Here is a 26526-nt window from a genome sequence, read left to right as displayed (position 1 = left end):
GACTCTCTGCCTTCAGTAAGTGAGATACATGTCAGCTGATTGACTTGGCCATTGAAGAATATTGCATTTCTTTACCTTGAAAAGCATTTGTTTTGCTATCGCAATATATTTTGGCTCATTGTCCATCTGCACTGTGAAGTGTCATCATATATATATATATCTCTCTCTCTATATATCTATATATCATATATATATATATATATATATATATATATATATATATCTATATACTACACACATTGTGGACTGTGTGTGTGTGCGAGATGTTTTGAAGACGAGCAAAAATCCCCATTTTGCTCCCCAATAACACAAAGCTGAGTCTCAGTACTGGATACACTAGTTCTGCTGGCGTCAGTTTGATCACAACTGAGCTGTTGGTGGTTTGCAGCTCTCTTTATAATGCTCGCTTGCCCATGACCTTTCTCTCTCCTTATCTTGTTTGCTTAGCATGTCTGCGATCTTTTGGATGCTCTCTCTCTCCTTATCTTGCTCATCCAGCGCTGGTAGACTGCTTATCTCGCTCGCCCAGACGCTCTTCTGTCTACTACAGCATTGTGACTGTTGGGTGTGAATTCCCCATGAGTTTAGAAACTCACACCAGCCATGATTTAACTTTTTAAAGGTAAAGTGCAGGTTAATTTGTATTATGTATTTTACTTTATATTTTGTCTTAGCATGTCTGCGATTTTTGGATATGAATAGTTTTGGGTTGTGGAACGCGTCATCTGAGGGTTCCATTATTTAGAAACTTATGGGCCATGATTTGCTTTGGTATAGTGCAGGTTAATTTGTATTATGGATTTTACTTTATGTTTTGTCTTAATCATTTTTATATGAATAGTTTTGGGTTGTGGAGCGAAACATCTGAGTTTCCATTATTTCTTATGGGGAAATTTGCTTTGCTATACAAGTGTTTTGGATATATATTTCGAGCGATATATAACCGAGGTTCCACTGTATATATATATATATATATATATATATACACACACACACAGTATGCATATAAATGAAGGAGGCCTCACGCCTGGACAAACTTGTTAAGGCAGGCAGGCTCTATTGTAGGAGTTAAGTTGGACAGTTTAACATTCGTGGCAGAGCAACCGGCACTAAGCAAACTCCTGTCAATCATGAAGAATCCACTGCAACCACTGAACAGTGTCATCTCCAGGCAGAGGAGTAGCTTCAGTGACAGACTTTTGTCACCGTCCTGCTCCACTGACAGGCTGAAGAGATCGTTCCTCCCCACACTATGCAACTCTTCAATTCCACCCGGGGGAGTAAATGCTAACATTACTCAAAGTTATTGTCTGCTTTTACATTCCTTTTTATCTCTCTTTAATTTAATATTGTTTTTTGTATCAGTATACTGCTGCTGGATTATGTGAATTTCCCCTTGGGATTAATAAAGTATCTATCTATCTATCTATCAGTTTTGCAGCATTTGTCTGAATTTGAGCAGACAGTATAGCCCTATACAGTTAGTCAGCAGTCATATTAGTGACCCACATGGAGACAGTCACGCACTACCTTAACACTGTCTCCACCAAGTTTTACAAATGATGTGGTATGCTACAGATCATGAGCTATTCCTTCTCTATCCATCATTCTGGTACATATTAATCTTAATTTCATTTGTCCAAAGAAAACATTTAAAAAATATATTTCTCTTGAAAAGTCTAATCTGTTATTCCTATGCTTGAGGATTACCAATGGTTTGCAACTTGAGGTAAACCCCCTGTATGTACTTTCGTGAAGTCTTCTCTTGATTCTAGACTTTGGCAATGATAGGCCTAACTCCCAGAGAGTGTTCTTGGTTTGGCTAAATGTTGTGAATTGGTTTATCCTCACCAAGGAAGAAAAGAAAGAAAGAATTCTGCGGCCATCTAGCACAGTTGACTTCCATGGCTGTCCAGGCCTTCTGATACTATTGACCATGAGATATTGCTGTTGCAGCTGGAACATCTTGTTGGGCTTAAAGGGGCTGCTCTTAACAGGTTCAGGTCATATCTAACTGGTAGACACTTTTCAGTGATTTCAAATTCCTCTTTTTCGTCTACTGCTCCTCTTAAATATGGTGCTCCTCAGGGATCCATTTTGGGTCCTATTTTGTTCTCTATATACCTTCACCCTACTGGAGCTATTTTTAGGAAATGTAACTTTTTTTTCAGGTTTATATTCCTGTCTGCAACTCTGCAATAAATCAACTCCACAACTGTCTCTCTGAACTAAGATCCTGGATGGCTAATAATTTTCTTGATCTGAATCAAAATAAAACGGAGGTGCTTATAGCGGGTCCATCATCTAAAGCCCAAATTGGTCTTGGACTTCTCGGCTCTTTCTCTGTCTTTTGCAAACCTCAAGTCCGCAATCTAGGTGTTATCTTTGACACTAACCTCTCTTTTGAGAAACAGGTTAATTCTGTAGTCAAGAGTTGCTATTTCCAGCTTCGTCTATTAGGTAAGATCAAGCCTTTTTTATCTTCTAGGGATCTTGAGAATGCTACTCATGCTTTTATCGTCTCTCGCCCTGATTACTGCAACTCGCTGTATTCTGGGATTTGCAAATCCCTGATACGCAGGTTACAGTTGGTCCAGAATGCTGCTGCTCGCTTCCTGGTTGGGGCAAGAAAGAATGATTCGGTTTCTCCAATATTAGCTTCTTTACACTGGCTGCCCGTCAGTTTTTGAACTGATTATAAAATCTTGTTGCTAGTTTTTAAATCTTTACATGGGCTCGCTCCTGCCTATTTATCTGAAGTATGTGCTTTATACCAGCCATCTAGAGTGCTTAGATCTTCTAGTCAGTTGTCTCTTGTTGTCCCTCGTACCGAGTGTAAAACTAAGGGGGACAGACAGGACTTTTACAGCTGCTGCTCCTCACCTGTGGAACTCTTTACCTCATCACATAAAGGAGTCGTCTATAAATGAACTGTTCAAAACGAGATTAAAGACTCATTTCTATTCACTTGCATTCCATGACCTTCAGTAATACTGATGGTTTCCTCATTGTGATTATGAAACATTACTTCTATTTATTTTTTTTATGTTCATATATTTTATTTCTATTAATGTTATTCATGTTAATTGTAGGTTTTTCTTTTATTCTTTTATTGTAAAGCACATTGGCCACAGCATTCCTATGTTGTTTTAATTGTGCTATATAAATAAAGTTGACATTGATGTTGCTGAACTCACTACTATGTTCTTTCTCTTTAAGAATGTACCAGAGGATGGACTTGACCACTCCTAGTGTTTCTGCTATCTCTTGAATGGGTCTGTGTTGTTTTCTCTGCCTGATGATGGACTCTTATTATTTGAATGGACAGCTCTTTGGATCTCATACCAAGAGTTCGCAGCAGCAATTTCCAAACGTAAATTCTACACTTGGAATCAACTCAAGACCTTCTACCTGCTTAATTGTTTATGAAATAATGAGGGATCTGCTTACACCTGGAATACAGAATAGCTTCTCAGTCATTTGTCCAAATACTTTTGAGACAAGAAAATGAGGGGACCATATCTAAAAATGGCTGTCATTCTTAACGGCTCATACTAAATTTCTGTTGAACCCTTTGAATTAATGCATAAAGTGTACACTTCAATCGCGTAATTATTTCTTCACTTCAGATCCATTGTGGTGATATGTAGAGCCAAAATTCTGAAAATTGTGTCACTGTCCAAATACTTATGGACCTAACTGTATATTCTACACTGATATCCACTCCAACCAGTAAAATCCCCCTATTTGTTGTTACTTTGTGGGGAAATCACCCCTATCTGTCACACATCAAATCCAAGCCCCTGAATGCACATATTTTTTTTGATACTACTCTGTGCAGTTTGCATTTCTATATTCTTCCCTGTGTTGGATGGGATTGGTTCCAGCAGACCCCCCCGTGACCCTGTAGTTAGGATATGGCGGGATGGATAATGGATGGATGGATGGATATTCTTTACTGGCTGAAACTATGAACAGCTATTTCCATTTATATTAGGAAGTGGGATAAAACATTTATTACAAGAAGATCTCTGTAATTTCGGTACTGTCTGAATCACTCATGTTAGTAACCTTTTATGGACTGTGTGTAAACGTGAATGTCATGCTGGTAAAGAAAGACTCGATGACTTGTCTCTTTAACATCCATCCAAAACTGAGCTCAGTTAATCATTAGAGCAATAGATGAATATTTAACAAAAATTAACTATTTAGCCCATCAAGCGTGACGGTCCTATTCACCTACTTTCTCCAAACTATCGAGTTTTGACAGTCTCTTATATCCTTCTCTCTACCACACTCCTTGGTAATTTATTCTGTGTGTCTAGCATTTCACTGTGTGAAGAAAATCTTTCCATTTTTTACTATTGTTGCCCACTGTGCCTCTGTGTTCTTGTTGAAGAACTCCTTTTAAAGTAACAGCTAGGATCTACCATATGAATTCTGCTCTTAATTTTAAACAATTCAATCATCTCTTAATCTCTGTTTACTTAAACTAAACAGGTTTAGCCCCTTCATCCTTTTTTCCTTTAGCTAATAGTCACTCAGTCCTGGAATCAGCCTAGTTGCTCTTATCTGAATGTTCTCTTCTGCTGGGATGTCCTTTTCATAATATGGAGATCAAAACACACCCAAAATGTATAGCAGAGTTAGCAAACAAAATCATATGCACATCAATGGCACATTGGAGTTAATCAGTGCTCTCAGGGAAACACATCACGAGCACAAGCAAGAATATACGCCCTCTCTACTAGCAATAATCTGGCAAGCGGACTCTATAAAACAGCACTGTGCCACTGCCTTGACCCTCCTCAATTTTTTCTTCCAAACTGAATTTCTATAGAAATACACTGAAAAGTTAATAAAGTAGTAACTACTGCATTCCTGTTGAATCAACTACAGCCGAGGTGAAGAAGGCAGCATGGTGGTGCAGTGGTAGCGCTGCTGCCTCATAGTTAGGAGACCTGGGTTCGCTTTCTGGATCCTCCCTGTGTGGAGTTTGCATGTTCTCCCCGTGTCTGCGTGCTTTTCCTCCGGGTGCTCCGGTTTCCTCCCACAGTCCCTGGATTTGTTCCTGCCTTGCGCCCTGTGTTGGCTGGGATTGGCTCCAGCAGACCCCCCGTGACCCTGTGTTAGGATATAGTGGGTTGGATTATGGATGGATGGATGAGGTGAACAATTGTTGACATTTTAGAAGACATTCATTCAGAAATCCAGTTCACTGAACTTTCTTACAGCCAAAATGTTCTAATTGATAATTAAATTGTCACATAAGATAGTCAGAAATATTTTTAGTTTATCTATAGATCTTTTACTTTGCAAAATTCAATTCTGTTAGGTACAAAGACAGAAATGCTGCCTGCAGATTTGAAACCAAGAAAGTTCAAACTGTGACGCTGTGTTTGTGCGATTTTTCTTGAGCATATCAAAAGCTGTCAAAATCAAAGGAAGCTGCTAAAAATGTGGTGACCACAAACTAACAACTTTTCAAGGTTGTCATGCCTAGATACACAAACAGTTTATATTTAAGCATTACACTGGCCGTTACTTGAAAGGTTTTGTGTGTACAGCACTGCAGCATCCAAAATAAAGAAAGGTTTATTTGCTTAAAATAAATGTAATGATATCCACACTATTTTAAACTAATTTTAGTTTTCATTACAAGAGTTATTCAACCTGTTGCAGCAAATCCATACAACACAAATGAGTGCACAGTGACGTTTTCTAGAGTTGATAATAATTTCTAACATTTAATACCAACAAAAGGTAATGTTTAACAATAGTTTTTTGACGATAGACAAACATTACATTTAACAGAAATATGCACAGCATTAAATAAACTTTTGTCATCATTCAGGGCCCATTACCATAGCTACGTAAATAAGAACAAACAATCACACTTCAAAACACGCACAAACAGGCTATATATCTGAATGATATCGAAATGAAAATGTGAGGCACTGCAGGTGCAGAAGATCAGGGGGAAATGAAAAATGTAAGGAGCTAAAAAATGAAGAGCAGTGCAACTGTAGACTGGAAAAAGAAAAATGCATGAGAGTTCAGCAGCTTGCGACCTAAATCTCTGCCTTCTAACATCAAGTGTACACAGTGGGTTTCAATTATGTAAATGTAGGGTGTGAACTTGAAAATAGGAAAAACAAAATTAAAAACTTAATATACATACATACATACACTCATACTATTTACGCATATAAAAACTATATATTTTACAGCACCACAGTTCGGCTTTCTATGAGGAGCAAATCAAAAAAGTAGAGAGGCCTCAGATATGTTCTCTTTTATATCAGGAGAGGAATGGGAGTGTCTGGAAAACAACATTTCCCACAAGGGAGTTCCAGAGTGATCTTCCAAACTCAGTGAGGTCAAAGCGTAAAAATGAAGTACAACCGTTTCTGTTCATATAACTGTGGGTCACTATAAACAAGGGTCAGGAAAAGGATGGTCCGTTCATTTCAGGCAGTCTTGATGAAGCAGGTTTGTTCAAAAGAATAGCTAAGGGCATATAATGACCAAATCCACAAGAGGGTCCCTAACCTGTTAACAAGAGCATATACGGTAAGTATGGATGTATATACACTAACACATGCACATATACTGTACAAGGGTGGGCAAAAACAGGCTTACAGTTGTCCGTATGGAAAAAGACAAGCGGGTTATGATTATTACAATAGCTTTATTAACTCAAAAGAATGTCACAATGTTAAGACACAGGTCACGGAAAACAAATAAAGAATACAAATTAATAAATAATATAAGAATAAACTGTGTTTTGTATACTCACAACTGTAAACCTACTTTTCTCCATCCCTTTGTGTGTGTGCATATCTATCTAAATCCATATCTCTACATCTATCTACCTACATCTATATCTCTACACACACAAAAACATTAGGCCTGAGAAAGTTTATGCATTCATTTTTTTGCAATTAATGCAGCCCGTGTGATGTATTAAAATATATTGTCACTTCCAGGGCCGGTAACAGGGCAAACGCCTCAGGCAGTGCTTTGGTCAGGGTGGCATGCTTTTCTTTTTCACATTATGAAACAATAATACAAATAAGCGTGTGCCTAAAGAATTACATAATTACATGCACATCCAGTACCATATTGATACACTACCTTTAAAAATTCTATTAAATAAAATTTTGATGTAAGGTTTAGTATTTTGTATTACAACGGTTCACAACGATATGCCACATGTCAACACGCAGCACTGGTGACCATTTTGTTGATTTATACATATTGACCAAGTGGCTCCCACATCACCAGTTGTGAAATCATTTGAAAAACTTATAAAGAGGATGTTGAGACAGAAAACTCAGGGGTTTATTAGGTCCATTTCAATTTGCCTACCAGTCTAAGGGAGGCACAAACGACGCCATTGTCACTTTGTTTTTTATCTGTTACACAATGACTTTGAAGACATGAAGTCTGATGTGAGGTTTTCATTTGTAGATTTCTCATCAGCTTCTAATGCCATCCAGCCCCATCTTCTTGCAGAAAGATTTATAAAAGATTTTAATTTGGATTTCAATCTGGTAGGGTGGCTGATTGAAATTAAATATCTGTCTATCAGACATGCTGTGCCCATGCACAGAGCCCTCAGAGGTGTGTTCTTTCATGTAAATTCTCTGTACTAATAGTTGTAACAGTAAATCTGAAAACAGGTTCATCTTAAAATCTGCGGATGACTCAGTGATTGTAAGTCTACTAAATCAAAATAAAACCAGTCACAGCCCACTAGTAGAATTTTGTTAACTGGTGTGATGAGTCTTTTCACACCTAAACATTAACAAAAACTAAGAAACTAATTCATGATTTTAGAAGAAACACCATTCAACGGCAAGTAACAGTCATCAAAGTCTAAGGAGTGGAGATTGTAGACAGTTATAACTATTTGTGGTTAACCAGATACTCAAAATCTGATTTTTAGTGAAACTACAGAAGGGGCAGCAGCATCTCACACCATATAAGAAAGCAGAGTCTTTTTAGTGTTGCGTCCCACCATTATGCCAATTTAATATAAATCTTGTAAGTAGAGTCTTTACTCATGCTTTGCTGACCTTGTTTGGAAATCCAAATGTTAGCAACAAAACCAAATCAAACTGTGACCATCATCATCTGGTCCTTCCATGAAAACCCTAAATACAAAGAGGACTGTTTGACTTATGTTAGGTAGATTGCCCAGAGGGGACTGGGCGGTCTCTTGGTCTGGAACCCCTACAGATTTTATTTTTTTCTCCAGCCTTTGGAGTTTTTTTTGTTTTTTCTGTCCACCCTGGCCATCGGACCTTACTCTTATTCTATGTTAATTAATGTTGACTTATGTTTATTTTTTATTGTGTCTTCTATTTTTCTATTCATTTTGTAAAGCACTTTGAGCAACATTTTTTTGTATGAATATGTGCTATATAAATAAATGTTGATTGATTGATTGATTGATATAATGAAGCAGTAAAATAGCAGGGTCACAACTGTCAAATTTCTTTAATAAGCAAGTAATATGGAATGCTCTTGTGTATTCTGTCAGACAGGGCTCGCCCACTGCATTCTTAATTTCAGCTGTTGCCATCAGGTCCCAGGTTTGTGGCATCAAGAGCAATAAACAACCAGTTCAAACAGCCTTTATCCCTACTGCTAATATTCTAAACAAATTCAACTTTAATAAACATCTACAGGCTTACTTCATGAGGAACAGTTATCGTTTGCATCAATCATTAGGCAAGCCTAAATTATTGGTTTAATTTTTATGTGTAGTATGTTTGATCTAATGTCTCCCCATAACTGCTTACTGCTATATTATATTCCTTTGTAGTTTATATTTTGAGACAGACGAACAGGCATCTTAACCAGTATGGACACTGCTCTCTTACCTGGCCAGGAGGCCTTGATAATGGAAGGTCAGGGAGGGAATATTAATATCTTCTTTCCATGTCAGAACCCAGAAATGGAAGGACGTTACAGCGGCTAAGTTGGAGTGGCATCCTAACAGACTCGGGAACCTGGAAGATCAGCAGCACAGTGGCAGACTACCTGCTATGGGCACAGCAACCCCCCGGTATGGACGTATGCAGGGCAGCATGGGAGTCGTTGTCCCATGAGTATGCCCTGTTGTGCTCTGTGCGGGCCGCCAGGGAAAGCGCGAGGATACGGATATCAATGTGAAAGAAATTCTCTAAAGCACCAAAGGAAAGACTAATCGCTACAAATTTCGCTAAAGGGATCTGAAACAGGCACTCTACACTCTTTTACTGCTGAAATTCTGATTTCATTCAGAGTGTTAGACCCTGTTAGATTTTCATATAGCATTAGTCAAAATGAATTGCACAAATTCATGCGCAAGTAAAATGATAGGGTTGCAAAATATGCTCACCAAAATTGTGTGGTGATGCTCAATGAAGTGGCAAGAGTGTTTCTTTCTAGGCACAGTGAGAGGTTTAGAGTAGGGTGGAAAAAAATGTAACTGTGACCGCTATAAATTCATATAAATTTAATTCAATGTATTCTTAATTAACACACTTCCACATAAGATCACAATGTGCTATGCAACAACACTAGAAGTACAGGGTGTCTAAAAGTCTTACAACATAAGGCATAACACAATATATAAAGATAAGAAAGGTATTTTGTATACAGAGGAATAAGGAGGCTCTGGGGAGGGCACACCCTGTTGCAAGAACCACACTTCCTTAAATAGAGCTTGCCATCTGCTAGTCTTGGTATCAGTTGCTCCTTGTACAATGTTTGCAAGCACAGGCACAGTCCAGCTGTTTCATCTGACAGCCACAAAAGAGGAATGGGCGTTGGTTCACAGCTACATAGCTAGCAAAAAAAAAGACTAAGCTGGCAAACTGAAAGGCAGGCAGAAAAAGCAACTTAAAGATTAAATTACTAGAGGGCAACCAAAACCAATCCACCAGTCTTTGAAAAGCTATATGGGACAACAGGGTTATGCTCTTATTTTTCTTTAACAATAGATGTCATTCAAAATGAACAAAACATGCATTCTACGCAATGACCTACTGTAGGACTTGAAACTGTTTGAATATCATGTGGTTTCTTGAGAGGCTACTGTGTATGGCATTGATTTGTTCAAAACCAAACCTACTGGAATGACAGAATTGCCAGATTATTAGTTATGTGGTTACTAATTGAACATTACGTGAGTACCTGGACAACGCCTGAAAACAGCTCCTGACTGGTAAAGGTGCACATTATAAGAACTGACATGTTCAAGGCAGCCGGACCATGAGTCACTTCCTTCAGCAGAATAGAGCTATTTTGTACCTTCAGATTCTGTGGTGAAGGGGTATCTGGCTCTGCTGAAAAATAAGATTTTAGAGTAGCAGGCTGGGGTTGGGGGAACACTACAGTATACCCTGTCAAGCTCAAGAGCACATCAGTTTTAAATGGTTTTATCTCTGAACATCTTCTTTTAAAATTCAGCGCCTGCGAAGAACCCTAAACTGTTTAAAGAAATTTCTTTTGTTGTTATCAGAGTGAAAATTATAAGAAAAGGATGTGAGAAAATTAAGACAGACTTAAAGGTTTGCTTTAATTCTATTAAGAGTTTTTGTGGTTTTATGTAGGGCCATGGGTATGGCGGAATTGTATGTTTTAAGGTTTCTACTTTAGAGTTGACTATTTTAATAACTTTGAGTGAGTAGTGAGACCAGCCATGTTATATGGGCTGGAGACGGTGGGACTGACCAGAAAGCAGGAGACAGAGCTGGAGGTGGCAGAGTTAAAGATGCTAAGATTTGCATTGGGTGTGACGAGGATGGACAGGATTAGAAATGAGGACATTAGAGGGTCAGCTCAGGTTGAACGGTTGAGAGACAAAGTCAGAGAGGCGAGATTGCGTTGGTTTGGACATGTGCAGAGGAGAGATGCTGAGTATATTGGGAGAAGGATGCTAAGGATAGAGCTGTCAGGGAAGAGGAAAAGAGGAAAGCCTAAGACAAGGTTTATGGATGTAGTGAGAGAGGACATGCAGGTGATGGGTGTGACAGAACAAGGTACAGAGGACAGAAGGATATGGAAGAAGATGATCCACTGTGGCAACCCCTAACGGGAGCAGCCGTAAGAAGACGAAGAAGAGTGTTTGTGAATATGTTCTGTATTTCTTATACAGACACACACATACACGCAAAATATATTAAACACAAAAATATACACTGCTCAAAAAAAAAATGAAGGGAGCATTTAATTATCAAAATCTAATCTTAAGCTTCTGGGATAAAAATCTGTACAGTTAGGAAACATAAGCAATTGTGAATCAACAGACAACTGCTTTCTGCTTATCCTTCCTTATGCCTTTCTACAGCCCTGTCCAGCTCTCCTCGTGTAACAGACCAATCTCCTGGTATCTCCTCCATACTCTTTGGAGGCTCTGCTGTGAGACACTGCAAACCTTCTTGTGACAGAGGAGCTGGACTACCTGTGAAACCTGAATCAGCTGCAGGTACCATTTCATGCTACTAGTAGTGACAAGGACAATAGTAAAAATGCAAAACTAGAGAGGAATCAGTCAGGAAGGATAAGGAGAGACCAATTGTCTGTGGCCAACAAATGCAAAACCATTCCCTTTTGGCTGTGGTGCTTTGTGGACTTTATTTAAGAAAAATATTAAAAAATATATTCAGTGCTTTTACACGTGTGTCCAGGACGTCTGTCTGTTGGTTTTCACGGGGCAACAGCGACCACTAGCGTCCACCATACAAATATACATACATACATACAAACATAACTACACACATACACACAAGTAAAGGTCAATTCCAAGCTGGGACGCCTTTATATGAAGTTTACAGTGCATGCTGAAATTGTATCTGTGTGGATTCTCTTTGGATATGTTTCATAATTAAAAAAAAAAAAATCTATACTGCTTATAGAGACCATATTTACAAGGTACTTTACAGATACTCAGCGAATATTGACAGAGTTTCTTTGCAGTCATTGTCGATTTTCGTAAAGCGTTTGACTCAGTTGATCAAGCTGCCCTATGGGACCCTAAGGGTTCGCGGTATCCCCTCCAGGTTGCTGGATATCATGAACGGCCTATACTCTGGTACTGCGAGTGCTGTGCAGAGTGGAGGCAGATCCTTTGTGTTTTTCCCAGTTGATTCTGGGGTCTGTTCTGCTCCTACTCTGTTCAATGCTTGTATGGACTTTGTGTTAGGCAAGGTCGTGGAGTTCAGTGGCTTTGGGGCATCTGTTGGTGAAGAAAGATTCACGGATCTTGACTTTGCTGACGATGCTGTTATCTTTGTGGAGTCCATGGAGGCTCTGATTGGGGCACTCGAGAGACTGAGTGTCTGGGCTTGCGAGTGTCCTGGATAAAACCCAAAGAGCCAGGCCTTTAATGACCTCTGGGGCATGGCCATTAGCAGTGTGTCTGTCTGCAGAGAGAGTGTTGACCTTGTCGAGAGGTTTACTTACCCTTGCAGTTGCATTCATGTTTCTGGTGACTCTTCCTATGAAGTCAGTAGATGGATTGGGAGAGCATGGGGGGTCATGAGGTCGCTGGAAAGGGGTGTGTGGCACTCCCGATAACTATGCAAAAGGTTAAATGTCTTTAGAGTCCTGGTGGTGCTTCCTGTCTTGCTATATGGTTGCAAGACATGGACGCTATCCAGTGACCTGAGATGAAGACTGGACTCCTTTGGTACTGTGTCTCTCCAAAAAATCCTTGGGTACCATTGGTTTGACTTTGTGTTGAATGAGCGGTTGATCATGGAGTCCCGAATGAGGTACATTACCGGCATTGTGAGGAAGCGTCAGTTACGCCACTACGGACATGTGGCGCATTTCCCCAAGGGTGATCCAGCTCATAAGATCCTCACTGTTGGGAACCTGAGTGGCTGGACCAGGCCAAGGGGTCGCCAACGTAACACCTGGCTGCAGGAGATAGGTCATTTCCAGAGGGTGGGACTGGACAGTGTGTCTGCCTGGGGGGTTGCCAACCGGGATCCTGAGCTGTTTTGTCGTGTGCAGCAACGCACTGTACCAGTGCAGGCACCCCAACTTGACTTGACTTACAGATACCGAGAAGTAACGCCATACTTTGACATGTTTTTAACATTGAAAGTAAAGAAAAGTTCACTTACTGAGGGGTGAGAGCTTAACCTCAACAACATTGGGGCTTAATGTACAATCCCTAAGCTACACTGCTATTCTTGAAATATCAATATAACTTTGCAGTTCTTATACTTACAGTCTAGTACGGCAAAATGAAAAACAAAATAATGGAAAACAAGTATGTACAATTGTTGCTCAAGGACAACAGCATAATGTAGACACTGACAACTCCCTTACACAGGAAAGTGCATCATATTGAATACTGAAACAATGAGAGAGAAAGATTTGTTGTGGTTAATCTGAAAATTAGCTGCAGCTGCATTATGACAAAATGATCACTTTAAGCAACAGACGGCCTCTGAATAACTAAACGAAGATAATGATGTTACAGAAGAAATCAAAAAGCTTCCACTTGTAGCATTGTCAGTGTAGTAACTCAAACTCGTGATCGCACATACCAAAGGTGGTCAGAAATATCTATATTCTATTTATTAGACAGCATTAACAACACAATAACCACCATACATGTACAGCATGTTTCTCGTTTCATTTTAATATCTTCTGTAAGTTGGTTTGCTCACATTTCCCTATCCAAAGGACTAGATTCTGGTTGTTTTGGGAGGCTTCAAGAAACAACTAGGCCAGTCAAAAGATGTACTCTCTAAAATATGTCTTAGGTCTGTCTTAGACCCCCTGCCCAATACAGCTCCTATGGGAAGGACATTCGCACTAGATGTACAAATTATCTCAACTGGAAATGAGAAGTTGACATTTTATGTGACAGTACTCCCTGACACACAAAATGAGACCAGAAAATCTTATAAGGAAACCATAAGTCAGCCACTTGCATCCACAAACTTCTCTCTTTTGGTCAATATTTAAAGCCAGCAACAACTACAGAGGTTAAGTGATAAACCTAAAGCTTTACCAACTTTATTATTTCCATCAATTACAATGCATGTACACTGCCAGTAAGTACGTCAAGGCCACATTCACATTACATGCCTCGGTGCTCAATTCCAATTTTTTGCTCAAATCAGATTTCTCTATCTTGACTGTTTACAGTCACAAGTACAACTGACCTTTAACTGTAATGGGAACAAATCTGTCGTCCATAATGGCACACGTGCACATTGATAAGTTTGTGCACAAGTCATCTGCATCACCAACAACAAAAAAACTTTGTATTCGAGAGACTACTGAGGTATTAAAACCAACAAAATAAATGTGCTAGTAGATAGTGAATGCATCGGATTTTGTTCTGGAGGACGGCAAACGGTTAATAAGCTGTACACGATTAGGTGCAGAAGGCAACAAAAAGCAAAAAGGCTAGTTTTTGCTAGCTCTGCTGCACCAAGAGATGTGTGAGTACAAAACAAATGAGCCAGCAACTGGACCATAACTTTTGTTTTCCCATGCTGCCTGATGACAGAAGTGCTCAGCCCATGTGCAGAGGTCAATGAATTCCACATGAATTGTAATCTGACCATTCTTATTCCTGTTGCATAGTCATGAATCGGATGCTCATCCAGTCTAGAACCACATATGAAAGTGACTGAAATCTGGTTTGAAAAGACTGGACACACAGCTCTGAAAACAGATTTGTGACATATCTCTATATTATAATAAAAAAAAACCTGGGACGAGACAAGACTTTTTCAGAGAGATACTTTCACGTCCCACAAGACGAGACTTTGTGCCAAGAGATTTAATCACGCCCGCGGTCGGAAATAAAATTACAAAAAGTAGATAAAGTAAAACGTCATAAAAGAATTAAAAAATGTTGGCGCAATACACATGCACAGCAGGTTAGAGATAATTAAAGAATTAAAATTCAAAAGACTCAAAAAATGACAGTGAAGATCACATTAGCACAAACAACTGGAATCTATTAGTCGGTGAAATAACAGCACAGCAAAAAGAGATCAAATATATTGTTTGGATTTAAACATTAAGTTGGAGACTTGTAGATCATCTAATTCGTGTTGCCATCAGGGGAAAGTAGTGTTTCTCCCCAATGAAGAGGCATATCTGCGAGAATTAAAAGATTTGTTGTTTGGTGAAAGTGAAATCCACATACGCAAGCGACACAGACGGGAAGTGGCTGGAGGGCGCAGAGCGCAGGCCGGGGGGTTGGCGAGCGAAGCGAGCAGGGGGCAAAAAATTGGATTTGAGTCACAACAGCCTGGTAATGTGAATGTAGCCCAGTTCTGCAATCCCCTATCCAAATATAATCCCAAACTATACATTTTCAAATTATTTTATTTAAAAAAACATCCATCCATTCATCCATTTTCTAACCCGCTGAATCCGAACACAGGGTCACGGGGGTCTGCTGGAGCCAATCCCAGCCAACACAGGGCACAAGGCAGGAACCAATCCTGGGCAGGGTGCCAACCCACCGCAGGACACACACACACAAACACACCCATACACCAAGCACACACTAGGGCCAATTTAGAATCGGAAATCCACCTAACCTGCATGGCTTTGGATTGTGGGAGGAAACCGGAGCGCCCGGAGGAAACCCACGCAGACATGGGGAGAACGTGCAAACTCCACGCAGGGAGGACCCGGGAAGTGAACCTGGGTCTCCTAACTGCGAGCCAGCAGCGCTACCATTGCGCCACCATGCCGCCGATTTAAAAAAACAGCTTTTAGGTATTGAAGGAAAATATGGCCTAAATATGGGAACTAGAACTATATTTGACATAATCACTGGGGACAGCAGTAATGTTATGGACTATTTAAAACATTGCAGAGAAAGAAACTCAGAAAATACCTGTGAGATGTGGTTGATGGAAGATTCCATTCTCCGCAGTTGGGATGCTTGGATATCCAGCAGCTGGAGTACATTGTTGGCCAATGCATTAATCTGGTAGGCAACACTAGCAAGAGACTGGGTTGTGTAGGCTTTGGTTTCTTCAAGAGCTTTCCTTTTATCTTGTGCCTGGAAAATTAAAAAATGTGAAAAATTAACTATTGGCCAACTCAAATGTGTTGCTTTTTAAGTAGGGATTTACATACAGTAACATAATACAATATCAACTCTGACAGGTTTTGATATTCACAGGTTTTGTTGAATCTTACTATCAAAAAACAAAACAAAAAAATGACTCAAACATACACTTGTAAATCATTTTCAAGTAAAAGTTACTTTTCCCCACCAAAATAAAGGTACAAGTTAATTTGCCACATGAAACTGCATTCTGAAGTGAAGCATATTTTATAAAATTTTGAAAAGCACCTAATCCATTCTTGAATTTTAAAAACATACCGTCCATGTTTCTGAGACACTCTTGTCACAACAAAATGAAACTGTAAAAAATACATTTCAAAGATTCTTGGTACTATTGTCACAAGGTAAGGATTTGTTTCTTGCTTGCATGTCTGCTAGCAGCACACGTCCTGGATAGAGTTATGACAACCCCCCCAGGTCACCGTCACCCTCACCAAACTAATTTCTGCATATCACCCTTCTTTTGCTATTTCTCAACTCAACTATAACACTCAAATCATGATTTTTTTCCTAAATGGCACCAGCTTTTCGCCTATATATTCCATTTTATTATTTTACATAGCCTATAATAATAATAATTCTTTACATTCATATAACGTTTTTCTCACTACTCACAGCACTTTACATAGAGAATGAGGAGCCATTTCAACCACCACCAATGTGTGGCATCCACCTGGATGATGTGACTGACGTCAGACATTTTGTGTCAGTACACTAACCACACAGCTGTTAGGTGGTAATGGGAGGTGACACACATACAGTAGTTAGCCAGTTAGAGACGGGGATGATCAGGGGGCCAGAATGACTAGGCCGAGTTGGGTCCAGGGATCTTTCATGACCACAGAGAGTCAGAAACTCTGGTATAGATCTTAACTGAAGGATGGCAGCAACTTTTACAGCACAGATTGTGGTACTACGAGACAGAAATGACAGCTCTGTGCTACCACTCTGACTATGCTAAAATACCTGTAAGTAAACTGCAATCTGATTAAACTGGCATTACTAAATTGGCGCGCACATGTGTATGTGTATGTGTATGTGTATGTGTGTGTGTTCACCCCGTGATAGACTAGTGTCTCCATTTAGGGATTCTTCCTGCCTTGCACCTGATGCTTGCTGGGATTGGGTCCAGCTGCCTTGTGACCCTGCCCTAGAGAAGCAGGTTAGAAAGGTGAATGTTTGTGGATAATGTCTTTACAGCTCATAACGTGATTGCATGCTAAGCATGTGGACAATATTATCAAAGAACGATTGAAAATGATCTGTTTAGCAGCAGCTAGCAATATCTTTGGAAAAAACAACAAAACAATCGTCTACATAGGGGACGAATACAAGTGATCCTAAGTGTGACGATTCTCAGTTATTAATGTCTAGTTGTCTATAGAACAGAGGCAATAATTCATATCTGATAGCAAGCAATGACTTTCCAAGTTTACTCCACGTTCCCAGGGGTAAAGGGTGCTGTGGAGGAAGACGAGTTGCAAAGTGAAGCGCATACCCAGTCTCCTTTTTAAAATGGATTAATCTCACAACAATGGTTTGCATTTTCCTTTTTTCCTTCTTTAATTAAACATGACACGTATACGCTGTTTTGCAATGTGTGTGAAATTGTGTACAATGTGTCCTCAATTATACCCCAAATTGTACCCCGGTACTCATAAGCTCAATAAAAAAAAAATGCAATACAGGTCTTGGTTATTTTTTTCATTTATTAAATACAGAACATAGCTTTTGGAGTGACAAATCATGCTTCACTATCTGGAAGTCTGATGGGAGATTCCGGGTTTGGCAGAAACCAGGGAAACAATAGTTTCTGAACTACACAGTGCCTACTACAGAGCAGGTGGAGAAGGGATACTGGCAGGGTTTGGTTCCAGTGATGCGTGCTGTTAATGTTTAAACATACAAAGACGTTTTAGATAATTGTGTGCTTCCAACTTTGTAGGAACAGTTTTAGGGAAGTACCTTTTCTGTTTCAGCATGATTACGTCTCCGAGGTCTGGTCTGTACAGGCCACTGGAGTGTCACAAACAAAGGACACCACTGAAATGAATTGACTGTGATCTAGGGCTTCTTGTCATATATCAGTACATACAGTAACCACAAAAATGCTCTTTTTTGCTCAATGGGAATACATTCCCATAGGCACACTACAAAATCTTATGGAAAGCTTCCCCAAAGAGGGCAATCTTAGCCACAAAGTGAGGGATTGATAACTCCCTATTTAATGGCTATGGATTTGGAATGTGACGTCCAACAAACTCCAAAGTTTTGCCATATATTGTACCTACTTTGCTTCTGTCTACTTATTTTTCTTATATATCCCACATCACCCTCCTTGGCCTTTTCTCTGCCTCTTTTCTGTCACTCTCCCGTCTCTCTTTTTACTCTCTTTCACTTCAGATTGTTTCTTTTCTAATGTTACATCCTAAACACCTCCACTTGTCTGACTACTCCAAGTAAATGTCTTTTATTCTTCGACAACACATCTTTCATATCCTTTTAGTGTCATTTAACATCAGATCTGAAGCTGCAGAAAGGAAAATCTGGGCTTAATTTTAACTTCAACCTCCAAAATGAAATTTGCATTTGAAGTGGTGCAAAGCCAAAACACAATCTCCAGCTGTTACAAATTTATGTAAACCATTAACAGATTAACTTCAATGTCAGTATTTAGAATTAGGTCATCTATGTGCTAATGCGGTTGGCTAATATATCAGAACATTGGTCATTGTTCCTCATTTAGGATATTTAAGAGATAATATGTAACTAGTAAATGGCAGTATGTTAGTAAAATACAAAACTTGCCGGTAAACTCTTTGGAGGAACATACCTTCATTTTTCTGAACCAGATTTTCCATAACAAAGTTGCAAGGAGGCAAAAACCAACCTGGACACGATGCCAGCTTATCACACAGAATGCCAAGCTGCCAATCAATCTAAACACCTTTGAGACATGAAGGGAAAACTGCAGTGGCAGGATAAAATCACACTGACGCAGGGAAGAAGTGCAAACTCCACACACACATGAAAGGAGTTACGCACCTTAATGACTTTTTTTTTGCAGCAATTTTCGATTATTTGGTGGTAAGCAGCCAGACCTCATATAAGGTGTGCAGCAATCTTAAAATCACACCAACTTTCAGGCAGATGACATAGCAAAGAAGAAGACCTTTCAGGTTTTAATTTGTAATAAATTTGCAAACCCTTCTGAAAACATGTTTTCACTTTGTCATTATGCGTTATTGAGAGTAGAATGATGAGCAAAAATGGTAAGCATCCATACATCCATCATCCAACCCGCTATATCCTAACTACAGGGTCACGGGGGTCTGCTGGAACCAATCCCAGCCAACACAGGGCACAAGGCAGAAAACAAACCCCGGGCAGGGCGCCAGCCCACCGCAGGGCACACACACACACACACTAGGGACAATTTAGAATTGCCAATGCACCTAAACTGCATGGCTTTGGACTGTGGGAGGAAACCAGAGTAGACACAGGGAGAACGTGCAAGCTCCGCGCAGGGAGGACCCGGGAAGCACCAGCTGCGCCACTGTGCTGCCCCAATGGTAAACATACCCACTTAAAATTAAATGTACAAAACAATGAAGTGTGCAGAAATTGGAGGGACCTGAATATTTTCTGAATCCACTGCATGTATCTTCCATTGACTGGTCAATTTTGAAAAAGGTTAATTCATTCTTCACTGTTTGAGGGAGGTGCATTTGGCATATGGCTAGATCAAACCTTTGACAGAGTGAATACTTCAATAATTTCAGGTAATTGGTTTTAGATTTCAGTGGGAGGTGACACGAGTCTAAATAAATATGAACTATCCATTCATCCATTATCAAACCTGCTTATTCCAGGTCAGGCTCACACGGGGGCCTAATTCTATGGTGTTTGAATGGTGGACCATTACAGGAAAATAAAATCAGCTCAAAAGTGGCATCTATACTTCCACATATATCTGGATCACATGCTATGAATGTCAGCAGACATTGGGCTGTATTTGGCAGCTGAAGATCTGCAGTTTCTACGGATGCAAGACTGCTTTCAGCATGATCCATTCAAAATTAAATGCACTAGCTGGCTGCCACTGACATTGGCATCTTTAAGTTTCATTACACAAATGCAAGTAAGCAAGTAAAGCGTTATGTATTTGAGATAGACATAATTTTCATGCACTCGATACCTGTTTTGTTCACAATAGGGCTAAGATCAGAAGAATATTGCAAAACTGAAACTATAATGATTACCAAGTAACTCAATTATAACATGCATCCACTGTTTCCAATCCTATTTTTTCCCACACTTTTCTGTCCACTATTAACACATCATATATAACCAATACTGTCACAAAAACTATGTCACACCACTACTAATAGTGAAGAAATTCCTGTTGATGTTTACAAATGTGGACAAATTTGTTGGTACCCCCTAAATGAAAAAAGAACCATTCACAATTGTCTCTGACATAACTTGATACTGACAAAAGTAATTGGCACCCATTAGTTTATTCCATATTTAACAAATATCAGACTTTTCTTTAGAGTATTGTTTCAACAGAATATTTTAAAAAAATAACACAAATGAAAATGGCATTGACAAAAATGATGGGACCCTTAACCTTGTATTTTGTGTATATCCTTTAGAGGCTGTTACTGTAAGCAAGCGATTCCTGAAGCTCTCCATGAGACTTCTGCTCTTGTCCACAGGTAGTTCAGCTAAATCTTTCTGAGCAAACCGCTCCAGCTGCGTGAAGTTTGAAGGGGGTCTTCTCCAGGCTGCATATTTTACTTCCCATATAGATGTTTGATGGGAATTCAAATTAGGATTCATAGATGGACACTCAGAATAGTCCAATGTTTTGTTCACATCCATTCTTGGTTGCTTTTAGCTGTGTGGTTTGGGTCTGTGACTGAGACTGACTTTCTTACACTGGGTAGTACATTTTGCTTCAGAATGTCTTGATAGTTTTGAGATTTCATTGTTCCCTACACAAATTCAAGGCACCCTGTGCCAGATGCGGTACAGCAGGCCCAAAACATAACCGAGCCTCCTCGATGTTTCACAGTAGGTATGGTGTTCTTTTACTTGAAAGCTTAATTTTTTGTCTGTGGATATAGAACTGACGTGACTTAAAAAAAGTTGCAGTTTTGTCTCCATGTCCCAAGGACATTCTCCCTGATGTATTGTGACTTGTCATTATGCATTTTACCACATTCCTGTCTGGCTTTGTTATATGGAGTCCTCCTGGTTCTTCTTCCATTGAGCCCACTGTCACTCAAAACATGACAGATGGTGCGATCAGACACTGTTGGACCTTGACCTTGGAGTAGCTTGTGTCTCTTTGGAAGATGTCCTTGGCTTTTTGTCTATAAATCTCACTATCCTTCTATCCATTCTAAGGTCAATTTTCCTCTTGCGGCCGCATTTAGGGCTGCAGTCCCCGGGACCTTAAACCTCTTAATAATATTGTCACAGGAACATGAAGCTGCTTGAAAATGGTCTTCTAGTCTTTGCCTTTCACATGCTTGTCTATCATTTTCTTTCTCGTCTCCTCAGACAACTCTCTCCTTTGCTTTCTCTGGTCCATGTTCAGTGTGGGACACACGATGACACCAAACAGCAGAGTGCCACCTTTTCTCAGTTTAAATTGGCTAAATGACTGATTGCATATTTGGAGACGTATGTGATACAAATTCAAGAAAACAGTTTGAAAAATCACTCTAATCCAGTTATTTAAGATCTTTTCTAGGGGGACCAACAAATGTGTCCAGGCCATTTTAGAAGATCTTTGTAGAACAAGCAATACTTGATTCTCTTCTCACACTTGTTTTGCTTCACGCAATGACATATCAAAGGCATGAAAGTATACATGGCGCAATTACTTTTAGTTTTTTCCCTTTTCCGGAGGCATACACCACTTTTTCAATGAGCTGTAACAGAACCAACAAATTGCCAACATTCAATCAATTCAATTCTTTATTGTCATGCGTACAAGTACCATGTACAATAAAATGCTTGCTTGTCTGTGCCCCCGCAGACAGTGAACATAGACAAAAAACACACAATACATAAATGAATATAAATAAGTAAATAAATAAATTCAGAATCCTAGGAATAAATAGAGAGAGTGGCAGAAGTATATGTGCAGGTAGCAGTGGAGGTGGCACAAGTTTACTGATTGTTCATGAGTCTGATTGCAGTTGGGTAGAAACTGTTTCTGCACCAGGAGATGCGCATCCGAATGGACTTTAGTCGCTTCCCAGAAGTGAAGAGGGTGAAAAGTGACAGTGCAGGGTGGCTGGCTGGGGTCCCGCCTGATACGGTTCACTTTCCTGAGACAGTGTGCAGTGTGGATGTCATGGATCGCAGGGAGCTGTGTGCCCGTGATCTGCTGTGCTGTATTCACCACACACTGCAGAGCTCTGCAGTCCTGAACTGAGCAGTTCATATACCAGATGTGATGCATCCTGTCAGGATGGATTCCACAGTACACCTGTAGAATCTGCACAGGGTTGTGGGGGACATCCGGGCCTTTCTCAGTCTCCTGAGGAAGCAGAGGTGTTGTTGGGCTTTCTTGACTACTGCCGCAGTGTAACTTGTCCATTTAAGATCATCAGGGAGGGTGACTCCGAGGAACCTAAAGCTGCTGACCTGCTCCACAGCCTTACCTCTGATTTAGAGGGGGCTGTGCTCTGTTGGCCATTTGCAGAAATCCACAATCATCTCCTTAGTTTTGCTAACGTTGAGGGTGAAGTTGTGGTCCTGACACCATTCTACCAGAAGCCTGACCTCCTCCCCGTAGACCGTCTCACCATCCTCGCTGATCAGACCTATTACAGTGATATCGTCAGCAAACTTGAGGATGGTGTTAGAGCTGTACTTAGCTACGCAGCCATGGGTGTAGAAAGAGTAAAGCAGGGGGCTCAGCAAGCTGCCCTGCGGAGTGCCAGTGTTGATGTACATCTGTACATCTCTGAAAGGGCAAGGTATTGTGTATGTACACCCCACCACAATCTAAATCATATAAGTCTACATTATCCCTTGACAAAAAAATTGATAATACATTCAAGGACACTACAAGTAAAACTTTCATGATCCTACTTTTTTTTTTTCTTTTCTAAAAAACACATATCAAGTATTCACATTACATAACATTGCATCTGTTTCCGCAAGGAAGAAAGTGGACAGTTGCAGCGACCAGAACTAACACAGCAGACTGTTCCTTTCTAACTGTTTCTCTTTGGTCAAAGGAGAACCCTACAGCTAGCTGCCACTAACATGAAGCACACAGAAATTTGGTCAATAGACTTATGTTTTCAGCTATATCCTTAACTGCCCATTCAGTGTAAAATTTAACTTGGATGATGGAAAGGAATGAGCGTTATGGAACACGCACTTGTAGCAGTGACTATCACAAAAAATGAGTGAAATAAAATACTTTGATTAGATACATTTTAGTCCTATAGAGAAATGTTGTACAGAAAGAGGAATCGAAAGCTCAATTCGCACAAATAAATCAGTACAGCAAGCAAACTATGATACTTAGCGAAATGAGAGAGGTTGCAAAGTCAACCAAAATGTTCAAGCAAATTATAGGAAAAAACCCGACCTAAATCCATTAATCCGTTAAGTAGTTCTCTCGTGAAAAGCAGAGAGACAGGCAGCCGTTGGATTTTAAATATACTAGGGGGCTTTGCCCCCTGCTCGCTTCGCCCAAAAGGCGTGCTATGCGCCAGCCACTTCGCATCTCTGCCTCTCGTATTGTGAAGAGGAGGGCTGAATGCACACTAAGGAGATGTGGTCGCTCCTCTTAAACATTGATACAATGGGAAACAAATAGTATTTTTACCTAATCTATGCTCGATCAGCTGGCTTGCTGCTGCTTGCACCGTGCTGCGTGATCTGCATGTCACACAATGCTTCAAACATTTAAAAGCCTGTACAGCAGCTGTCCTCCTTGTCTCGCTGGACGTTAAAATGTCTCCGAGAAAATCACGTCTCGACCCAAGATTTTTTTTATATAATAGACAGATAGAGATTAGGATTAGCTTTTTCAGGTAAAGACCACCACAGATTCAATGGAAGGTAGTAATTCCCAGTAATCTTAACACCAGAGTGTTGTCACGTGTTGACATGTTGATTAGCACATGCAGGAAAGAATTTCACTTTATGGTGTACATGTGACAATACTAACCCAATAAACCTATAAACGCTAAAGACATGCATGTTAGGGTGACTGACTACTCTATACTGGCCATACATGAGTTAGTATGCCCTCTTATGGACCGACTCCCATAGTATAATGCACATAATATCCACTGAAAAATTAAGTTGTAAAAATAAACAGAATGTGTGGCATACCATGTTAAATGAGTACATAAATTAAAATGGGGCAAAAGCATCCATCTACGGCATATACTTAAAACATTGAGCAATATATCACTGAGAGCCTTCATCATTGTTATTACCTACGGATCATTTGCCTTGTGGCATGTGGTCACTGCCTACAATAAGTAATGAAACGGAATGACAGATTTCTGGCAGCCGGTTAAAGAGGGAAAACAAAACAAAACAGCTGTTAACCAATTGACATCACAGCAGGGGTGCTGATATGTTCATTTAGGTTTACCATAATCTCTCGTGATTTAGTCTGCTTGATGTGTATAGAAATAAAAAAATAAATAGCAACCCGAATTAATTACACTGACTGCCTAACAGTGGCATGGAGGTTACATGCAACAAAAAAAAATACTGTGCATTAAGAGACTCTTGAAAAATTTAGAGCTTCCCTGCCTGGATTAATAATTATTTTGACATTAATTTTAAATATGTACCTTATGCCTGTTTGGTCTATTTGCCAATTTAACAATTACACATAAATTGTCAAGTGCTTCCATTAAGAAGAAAGAAGTGCTTCAAAATATTATGTATGCCAGTGATTTTAACATTAAACACATATGAAGTGCACAAATAAATTACTTACTACTTATTTGTCCATTGGGTGCACAGTAAAAAGAAAGGTCATGGCGAATTTGAGAGACCCCAGATGGGAAATTCAACTAACCACATGCATTACAATTTAAGAACATAAAAAACAGAGGAAAGAGCGATACAGTAATTTAAAAAGATTAATGCTCACTTGGAAAAGAATATATTTTATTTCACTTACTGGGCTACTCTTTATCACTTCATATTGCATACATAATTGTTCTTGCCTACGGATCATTTGCCTTGTGCTATAAGAGCCTCAGAACAGCCTAATCTAATTCACCGCTGTAGGAACAGAACAGAGTCTATTCCAGCAGTAATGGGCGTAAGCAGTGCTGCCCGGGGCAAAATGGGGCCTATAAGTAGAATCTGAAACCACCACATTAGTTTTGTTTTTGATTTGAATTTAATTTGTTAATCTGAACAATAGATATATAAATAAATAAGAAACGAAGAAGCACGCATTATAAAATAAACTAAATATTTTTTAATGCCAAATTCAATTTTTTTTAAATAGTCAAAATTTGAAAGTGAATGATTAGAGGTTTCTTAAGTCTCTTTGTTATATACTGTATCATAACAGAACACGTCTACATTTTCCGATGGCAAAGTCCTCTATTAGGGCATCGCATGACAGCTTCTGTGCCAGGTTGATTTGGATGACCACCAAGCTACTTATTTGTTCTGTGCCATGGATGACACCTCAAGTATGTCGTGATGAGCTTACATTTTGAAAAACTAGTAAGGTATGCCTCAATCTGGAGGGTAGCCCATAGATTTGGAGTTCATTGGTATTTCATGGGAATGATATACCAATTGATTTTGTTTCCTTAATAAACAAAGGCCTAATTAGTAGTAGTAGTAATAATAAGAGTAATCATAAATAGGATTGCTCCTATTTTTGTAGAAATTGATCTATTTGTATGGAATGTTGTGTGACTTCAATAAAATCAATAAAATTATTTTAATAAAAAAAAAAAGAATAATCATAATAATAATAAAAATGATGGTGGTCCAGGGTAACAGTAGTTGTTACTCCGTTACTTGATATAGCCAACAGTATCACTTGTGAAGTGACACAACAAAAAAAATTAACACTACTACTACAAATAACAATAACAACTCATAATATTTGTGTGTGAATGAACTTTGTGGTTGACACTAATGCAGAAAAACATCAATTTTGATGGCTGTGTAAATGTGGATCGGTTAACAAAAGATGCAGTGTTCATTATTACAAGAAGTTCAGTTTATGTACTTTTTAGCTGTAACCTTAAATCTGAGGACACCGCATTTGCAAAATGTTCTGAAGTGTTCCGTTTTTTTACCTTACAAATTCTTACAAAATATAAATATGATGCAGATATGAAAATAATTATACACTGACGGAAAAAAAAAGAAAAAGA

The 26526-nt window shown here is 39.4% G+C and overlaps 1 protein-coding gene across 8 annotated transcripts in view; it reads right to left on the bottom strand.

Annotated features, from left to right (window-relative positions):
* Positions 1–26526, bottom strand: part of abi1a (abl-interactor 1a) — a 206051-nt gene that overhangs the window by 98859 nt on the left and 80666 nt on the right. For all 8 annotated transcript variants that reach the window (XM_039753907.1, XM_039753902.1, XM_039753908.1 and 5 more), the window contains exon 2: positions 15881–16048. In XM_039753907.1, the coding sequence (XP_039609841.1) occupies positions 15881–16048 (168 nt within the window). The remainder of the gene's footprint in view (positions 1–15880; positions 16049–26526) is intronic.

This window comes from Polypterus senegalus, chromosome 5 (assembly GCF_016835505.1).
Source record: "Polypterus senegalus isolate Bchr_013 chromosome 5, ASM1683550v1, whole genome shotgun sequence".
Classification (NCBI taxonomy): Eukaryota; Metazoa; Chordata; class Cladistia; order Polypteriformes; family Polypteridae; genus Polypterus; species Polypterus senegalus.
Note: the sequence above shows the minus strand (reverse complement) of the source record. Positions and strands in the feature narration are given on the sequence as shown.